The sequence below is a fragment of the Myotis lucifugus genome, unplaced genomic scaffold, assembly GCF_000147115.1.
Source record: "Myotis lucifugus unplaced genomic scaffold, Myoluc2.0 scaffold_66, whole genome shotgun sequence".
Lineage (NCBI taxonomy): Eukaryota > Metazoa > Chordata > Mammalia > Chiroptera > Vespertilionidae > Myotis > Myotis lucifugus.
The window spans coordinates 1,476,236-1,484,538 of NW_005871114.1; the positions used below are offsets into that span (position 1 = coordinate 1,476,236).

Here is an 8,303-nt window from a genome sequence, read left to right on the forward strand (position 1 = left end):
GCCGTGAAGTGTAACGACCGACCATGTAACGACCAGATCACGGATCAGCAGGAAGATGGGGCAGCAAGCTACAAGCGGGCAGCAGAGAGCTACAGGAGGGGGCAGGGCAGCAAGCTATGGGGGGGGGGGGGGTGGGGGGAGCTACAGGAAGGCGGGGCAGTGGGCAGAGAGCTACTAGAGGGCGGCAGTGAGCTACTGGCGAGCTACTGGTGCACAGATTCCTGCGCAGGGCTACTAGTACAAATATAAAGATAAATATGTGACATGCTCCCGGTTATGGAGCAAGTCGGCTGCAGAGCTGGGATATGTCCCCAGGTCTCCCAGATAGCCACCCCACCGTGTTCTTTCCAACCTCCCAGATAAGTGGTACAGCCAGGATTCGAACCCAGGACTCCACAGCCAGTTGCTCATCACCAGGCTTTACCCTCTCCCAAAAACAGCCTCCTGCTGACTGGCCTGTCCACTGAAAGTTCTAGCGTGCCACTGTCCAATAGGGTAGCCATTAGCCGGGGTGGCTATTTCAGTGTAACTTCATTAAAACTAAATCGAATTTAAAATTCAGTTCCTTCTTACACTTGCCCCACTTCCCTGCTTCACAGCCACATGTGCTAGTGGCCGCCGTGCTGGACGGCACAGACGGGACATCACCATCGCTGCAGTGCTGCTGGACTCTGCACGTTCGCGGCTCCCCCGGCACCTAGAACAATGCTCAGCTCATATTTTTTATTCAATGAATGAGGAAATGAACGAGAACCCCCTCCCGCTCTCCTCTGCTGCTGACCTCTTCTCCTTCTGTCCCTCAGGGAAGGATGAAGCCAGCAGCGTGGAGGTGACGTGGCCAGATGGCAAGGTGGCCAGCCGGAACGTGGCCAGCGGGGAGATGAACTCGGTGCTAGAGATCCCCTACCCCCGGGATGAGGACAGACTTCAGGACCCAGCCCCACTGCAGGTGAGAAAGGCATCTGGGCCTGATGGCCAGAAAAGAGGCCTCATCACAAACCCATGGGCTGCAGCTGGATTCCCAGGAATCTGCAGACTTTGCCTCTAGAACGATGGAAATCCTAGCAAAGGGCAGGCTTCATGATGATCCCACCATTTGTAGTTTGCACAACAGTACCACATGCACATCTCTTCTGCTCCTCACAGACATCCGGGGGTATTGGCAGGACAAGTATTTTTGCGCCCATTCTACAGAGGAGGAAAACTGAGACCAAGTGGAAGAACCCACTAGGCCAGTGATGGCGAACCTATGACACGCGTGTCAGAGGTGACACTCGAACTCATTTTTTTGGTTGATTTTTCTTTGTTAAATGGCATTTAAATATATAAAATAAATATCAAAAATATAGGTCTTTGTTTTACTATGGTTGCAAATATCAAAAAAATTCTATATGTGGCACAAGAGTTAAGTTAGGGTTTTTCAAAATGCTGGCACGCCGAGCTCAAAAGGTTCGCCATCACTGCACTAGGCTGTACAGCCAATTGGGAGCAGAGTTAAGAATTGACCCCAGGTCTCCTGCTTCCCTCCCAGCTCTTTCCAAATCTCTGACAAGCCTGTGTTAGTTCTGAGGGTGGGCCTCTGGGAGCTCTTGGAGAAAGAGCTCTAGATTCCAACTCTGATGGCGGTCACGTGGTTGCAAATAACAGGAACCCACCTAAATTCACACCGAAGAGGAGACCTCTAAGGAAACTTCTAGGGGAGCTCACAAAGTCCATGGGAAGCTGAGGGTGAGCAGGAACCGTGCAGCTCAGTGGCCTGCGCCCCAGGAGCTCAAGGACCTTTGTCATTAGTGCTTGGCCTGGGGGTGAGGTCATTACCCCTCCCTAATAATCCCCACGCCCCACCCTCGTCCCTCAGTGCTGACAGCTGACATTTTCTGTCTTGTGTTGAGTGTTGTTTTGAGTCTCCCTGACCTGCTACCAGTCTGCTGTCCCCGAAACCCCCATATAGACACAGCAAAGCCCCCACAGCCTGGAGTCACCAAATCTGTTTCCAAATCCATCTCAGCCTCAGTTCAAATTCTAGCCGCAGCGTCTTTGACTCATCCCTCCTACTGGGATGCCCACCCCTGGTCCAGCTGGCCTTGCCCAGAGAGATGGAGGGGAGGGAGGAGCCTGGCTTGCAGGCACCACCCCTGTGAGTGGAGAAGGTTCTCAGAGAAGAGGGTGTGGGGAGTGAGCAGACACCTCAGAAAGCTTCTCCCACCCCTCATTACCCTTTGCCTCAGGTGAGACCCAGCCTCGGTCTCAGGGCAAGGCCACAGGAGGGCCCGTTTCTGTCACCTGTCCCCACTCAGACTGTGGGTCCCACGTAGGGGAATGAGCAGGAGTTTGGACTGAATCTGTTCTTGGCCTTCCCCCCAGTGTCCTATTCTCAGTGCCAGGGAAGGGGTCCTGGCAGGGAGGGGCTCCCTCCAGGCCCCGAGCTAAGAACATCCCTCCTTCTGGGGCCGGGGTGACAGAGCTGCTTTGTGGCTGTGATAGGGCCTGAGATGCCATCTTCTCAACTCACTAGTGTCTCTGCTTCTGCCCACTTTGCAGTGCGGCCAAGGATTCTCCCAGCAGGAAAATGGCCATTGCATGGGTGAGTTGCCTGCAGGTACCGGGGGATGGAGCAGAGGCCAGAATCTCCCTGGGGACAGACAACCTGAGTCCTGGCAAGACTCAGGTTGCCGACAAGGGGTAGAAAGTGGGGAGGGGAGCCTATTGTTTGTCCCTGGGGCTCCAGATGCCAAGACAACCGCCAAGTGACTCACTGAGGTGGGAGCGACATTAGCAACCAGCAGGCTGAATCACCACAGTTCTGGGAATTGGCAGAGCTTCCGTGCCATGAATACAGAGAGAATGGCCATGAGACACACCACGGCCTGGACAGTGCTCACAGGGAGGCCTGACTGCTGGGGGCGGTGGAGGCTGGGTTGACACAGGGCCCCATGGAGAGCTGGCATTTTCAGCCTGGCCACCGGGGGAGCAGCAAGGGCACTGGAGCAAACCAGGGTGTGGGGTATGGTCTCAGTACAAGGAGGTGGCAGCCTTGAGCAGTATGGGGGGAGGTGGGCAGGTGGCTGTGGCACTGCCAGGAAGACAGCTCTGGGAAGGTCCGGTGAACTGAAAGTCCCCCAGGGACTGGAGTGGGAGGTGGGCAGCCTAGAGGCTCGGCATCCAGAAGGCTCACAGATGTCTTCCATCCCATTGGCTGACAGTAAGGGGTCAGATCAAGGATGCCTCCTGCCTTTCAGCCCTCAGGAAGCATTCTTCCCAAGTCCCTCTGCAGATGTCTGTCCGCCCCAGGCAAATGTGTTTGCTCCTGAGATACAAGAGTAAACAAGATAGACAGTCCCTCTCCAGGGCTTAGAGCTCATGGGAGAGGCACACGAGTTAACAGCGATGCCCACAGAGTGTGAGAGGCTGGGGTGGGGGAGGAAAGGGGTGTGAGGTGGCAAAGAGGTGGGGCCCACACCAGTCTAAGGAGGGTTCAAGAAGACGCCCCAGGAGATCAAGGTCTAGGCTGAGACCTGAGGGGTGATGAGGAGTTTGCCAGGCCAAGAGAGGGGAGAAAGTGTTCCGGTGGAGGGCACTGTGTGGACAAATGACCACAGGTGAGAAAGTGGAGGAGGAGGGCCCTAAGAGGCTTGAGGAGAAAAGGAGTCCCCTCCACTCTCCATGTCCCCACTCTAGCCACTCCAAACGGACGGTGCACACACAGAAATTCCAGCACCTTCCTTGGGCACTGGAAGGTCCCTGTGAGATCACCAATCCAGCCGCCTCTTCCTTTTCACTTTCCAGTGGACATATATGTGCCTCCCACACACCGGGCCCATGTGGGGAGCTGGGAATGCAGGCCAAGCATCTCCCCTGGAGGGCGTTCATCCTAGTGGGGGGAGACAGACCATCACTCGTGACCCAATAGCTGGACTAGATGAGTTAAGAACCCGTTAAGCAAGGAGCTCTCTGGAGATGGTCTAGACAGAGTGGTCAGGATGGGTCTCAGAGGAGGGGACCTTTGAGCTGAGACCTAAAGGATGAGAAGGGCCTGGCCATGGAAATACCTGAGGGAAGAGCGAAGACCACGAGGCAGGTAAAAGGCTTGGAATGTCAGAGGAACAGGAAGGAGGCCGATGCGCCCAGAGAGGACAGAGGAGCCAGATCCAAGTCTGGGAAAGTCTTGAAGGCCCGGAAAGGTGTCTGGACTTTGCTCTTAGGGCCCTGCACAGTTTACAGGAGAGTAGCATGATGTGGTCACACTTTCAAAAGATCACACTGGCTGCCGAATTGCAGATTGGATTGGAGGGAGGCGTGGAAGCCAAGAGGCCAGTCAGGAGGCAGCTGCAGAAATCCAGGCAAGAGACGGTGCTGGCTGGGAATGGCTGGTGGCAGAAGAATGAGAATGAGAAGCAGGTGGACAGACAAGGGGGATACCGTAGGGGCAGAACTAATGGGATCTGTTGTTACATTGCCTACAGAGATGAGGAAAAAGAAAGAATTGGGTATCACTGGTTTCTGCTTGAGTTATTGATTGAGTTAGGGAAGATGGGAAGAGGGGGCAGAAGAGGTTTGAGGACTAGAGGGAATCTAAAGTTCCACCTGGGACCTGCTAAGTTTAAGATGCATGTTAGACATATTCACGAGTCGGGAGCCCCAGGGAGAGGTTGTGGCTGGAGATAGGAAGTCTGGAATCGTTCATGTATGAAGGGACCACCTAGATAAAGTGTGGTAGATAGAAGACCCAGGACTGAGCCTGAGCACCCCTGACATGTAGAGGTCAAGCACAGTAGGAGTCAGCCAAGGGGACTGAAGTGAAGAAGTTGAGGCCCAAAGATCAGGGACATGTCCCAGTCACAGAGTGGGTGGAACAGCAGAGCCTGAGCAAGGACCTACGCCCTCCTGAGTGAGTGATTCCCTTCCCTTTCAGACACCAACGAATGCATCCAGTTCCCATTCGTGTGCCCTCGAGACAAGCCCGTGTGTGTCAACACATATGGAAGCTACAGATGTCGGACCAACAAGAAGTGCAGTCGGGGTTACGAGCCCAACGAAGATGGCACAGCCTGTGTGGGTGAGTCAGCCCTGGCCACAGTTCAGTAGCAAAAAGACTTTGCCATCTGCTGGGGAGCTCTGGGGAGGCCCCAGATCAGGGTCCCCAGTCCCTGCCTTCTCCTGGCTGGATGGAGTCTCCTTAGACCCCTGTTGAGTCTCCAGGAAGACATGACAGAGGCTTGGAGAAGCTCAACCACTACTGCCACCAACTGAAGGGCCCCTGGGTGCTGTGCTCTCCGGCCATTGCTCTTCTTATTTCTCCCTTCTCACATTTTCTAAAACGAATGCTCCTACCTGGAGGCCAGCCCATCTATTCTCACCTGGGGTTTAAACTAGCTCCTACTCCGTATCTTTGTCTGAATTTCTGAACTGGTATTTATTTGTCTTCTTCCTCCCAAACACTTTCCCCCTCCCTGGCCCCACCCCCACCCCTTTTCTCTTTTTCCCATTTTCTATCTCTGCTCCATCCTTTTTGCAGCTCAAGTGGCCTTTTTAGGTGGGTATCCTTCTGCCGCCTTTAGAATCTCAGAGCCTCTCTCTCGGGCCTCATATCTTTCTCTAGGCCTTGGACTTTGCCTTCAGTTCTATGCATTTTAAATTCCAACAATAAAGGAAAAAAACCAACAACCTTTGTGGAAAACTAAATTTCTCCTGCTGCCTGTCTCTCTCTCCACGCCCAGAGATTCTGCTGCAAGCTCTCTCTGAATGGACAGCGGGGGTGGCCATCTTTGAAAAGGGGAATTTGGAAATATTGATGTGTGTGTAACCTTAGTTGTGTGTGAAGCCTTTCTTTGCATGTTTTCTGAGAAAACAGGAAAGGAAAGTCTCCCCCTCAACCCCAATCCAGCCTCCCTCACTCCAGAAGAATACAGATAGTCCTGTCTCTCCTGTATCCTCCTGTATCATGAGCGGCTCATTTTGCCCTTCACAAAGATGGCTCTCAGGTGGTGGTTGCTCAGTTGGTTCGATGATGTATCATGTGCCTGCTGGTTTGGCCTGTGCTGTTCTGCTCTGTGCGCCCTGACTTCCTGTGGTAGAGAACGCCTGATGGGGGTTGGTGGTGGCAATGGGAGGAGAAAAGGGTGGCCCTTTGGGATTCTTGATAAAAATGTTAAAGTTTGAACTTACTAAGTCTTCCAGCCTCTTTCTGGAGAAATTATGCCAATAAACTCCCTGCCTAGCTGGTAGGGGAAAAAATGTGTCCAGGGCAAAGTAGATGCTGGTTGGAGTGCCAACTTACCAGCAGCCCTTCCATCATGTGGTGCTTGGAAAGCCAATCATGAGACAGGGAACGTGTCCCTGGGCGTGAACAATGGTTTGGGTATGTGCACCGATGATCACATTTGGGCGATGGGGCTTGCACCAGGTACAGAACGTGGGATAATCAAGATCTAGACATATTCTAGGCCTTTTACCTGGGGAAAGCCAGTCCCCACTGGGAGCCTCGGTTTTCCTCATCGAAATAAGAATTGGGCTGGTGTATCCCTAAGACACCTCAGTGTGTGGCTGGATCTAGGCATAGCCAGTCTCAGGTTACCTTGAGTTCTAGAAAGAACCTTGCAACCTGGTCTCCTCTGCAATATGCTTGGAAACTAGAAGCTCCTGTAGCTTTGGGAATGATGCAAAGCCATAGAGTAGTTTCATGGCCAGCCTCGGTGTGAAAGTTCATTATTAATCACAGATCTATTCTTTATGGAGAAGAAAAGTCACCCCAAGACATAATAAAATCACACTTAAGAATGCAGAAGCCTTTTAAAAATATATTTAACCAAAAAAACTACCATTTTCTGATATAATACTAATACTCCAAATAAATCACAAAATATGAATGCCTTGTATCTAGTGCTGTTTTTACACTCAGCACAGGAGCTTAAATGAAAAGTTTTTCAATAAAAACAGCTACAATTTCACAGAAAAGCGTACATCAACTTAAAAATCACTCCACTTCCGGGAAGCCCACTCCTGTATGTTGACATAGAATTAAAATCTCAACGAGCCCCAGAGATGGGGCCCAGCGCGATGAAGTGCTCTGCCCAAGGTCACAGCGAGCTGGTCTCCGAGCCAGAACCGGAGCCCTCTCCCACACACCGTCTTGGGGGGGGGGGGTGGGGGGGCGGGGTAACAGACTGCCCTGGCACTGTTCAGACTATTCCCGAAATATCCCGGAAGAAGCTGCCTTTTTAAAAACAAACAAATGGATCTAAGATATAAGATAACCCCCAACCCACAGAGGTGATGGCTCCCAGTGCAATGGTAATGACAAGACAATAGTGTCCATTGACTGGCCGCACACACAACACCCGTAAAAGGGACAGGACAGCTAGGGAGGCGGCCTGCCAAGGTCGTCCGCGATTCAGGGTGACAGCAAACTCCCGAGGACGGCTTATCGGCAGTAAACACGGATCCCCGCACTTGGAGTTTCTTACAAGAGGGCATGTTTGTGTTGCTTTATCCTACTTGGTCAGTGACGCCAGATGAGTTACTAAGGAGTTCAAAATCCCTCCAGCTCTTAAGAGCACAACACAGTATCCTGGAGGCTTTTCATTAGATTCATTCATTCACTCACTTATTCATCAAATGTTTGTTGAACACCTACTATGTGCCAGGTACTGAGCTAGGCTCTGGCATATGGTGGTAAGTTGCTGTCCCCATACTGCCTTCCTCCAACCATAGCCCAGCGCATGGGATAGGAATGGGACTCAGAGGGGCTTTCTAAAAGCTCTAGCTAAATGTAGGGGTTGCTATACCAGAAAGCAAGCTCTCTGCATTCGTTCATATATTTATTTCACAAGCATTCATTGAGAACCTCCTGTGTGAAATCATCAGTCTCCATCCCCCCCCACCCATGAAGAGTATGACAAGGCCCCTCCAATGCGTGGCCAAGTCCCCTGACCCCAAGATGTTTGTGTTGGAAGAAATAGGAGGCTAAAAGATACAGAGGACAGGTGGGTAGTGAACCAACTCAACATGATCTGCTCTGAAATAACAGGCCTCCCCAGTGGGCCAGGAGCCCAGTGCCTCAGTCCAGGACATGGACTATTCTGTGCTGAACCAGTCGCAGATGGGTGGGCGCAGAACAGCATCCAAGCTATCAGGCTCGGGATCCCCATCCCCCTCTTTCTTCTAACGCCCCCTCCTCTGAGGCCCTTGGGGGCCCAAACTCTTGCCTTCCCCTTCTAAACAAAGACAATTCAGTCTTTCCTTTACGCCCTAGCCCCACTCCTGACATCTTTATTGGCTTATGCTGGATTTGAGTTTGTAACAGA

The 8,303-nt window shown here is 52.2% G+C and overlaps 1 protein-coding gene across 1 annotated transcript in view; it reads left to right on the forward strand.

Annotated features, from left to right (window-relative positions):
• Nucleotides 1-5,964, forward strand: part of CRTAC1 (cartilage acidic protein 1) — a 116,084-nt gene extending 110,120 nt beyond the window's left edge. Inside the window, exons 11-15 of the mRNA XM_023754827.1 lie at nucleotides 600-693; nucleotides 804-949; nucleotides 2,542-2,584; nucleotides 4,913-5,056; nucleotides 5,516-5,964. Coding sequence (XP_023610595.1) covers nucleotides 600-693; nucleotides 804-949; nucleotides 2,542-2,584; nucleotides 4,913-5,056; nucleotides 5,516-5,634 — 546 coding nt within the window. The 3' untranslated portion in view covers nucleotides 5,635-5,964. The remainder of the gene's footprint in view (nucleotides 1-599; nucleotides 694-803; nucleotides 950-2,541; nucleotides 2,585-4,912; nucleotides 5,057-5,515) is intronic.
• The last annotated feature ends 2,339 nt before the right edge of the window (nucleotides 5,965-8,303 follow it).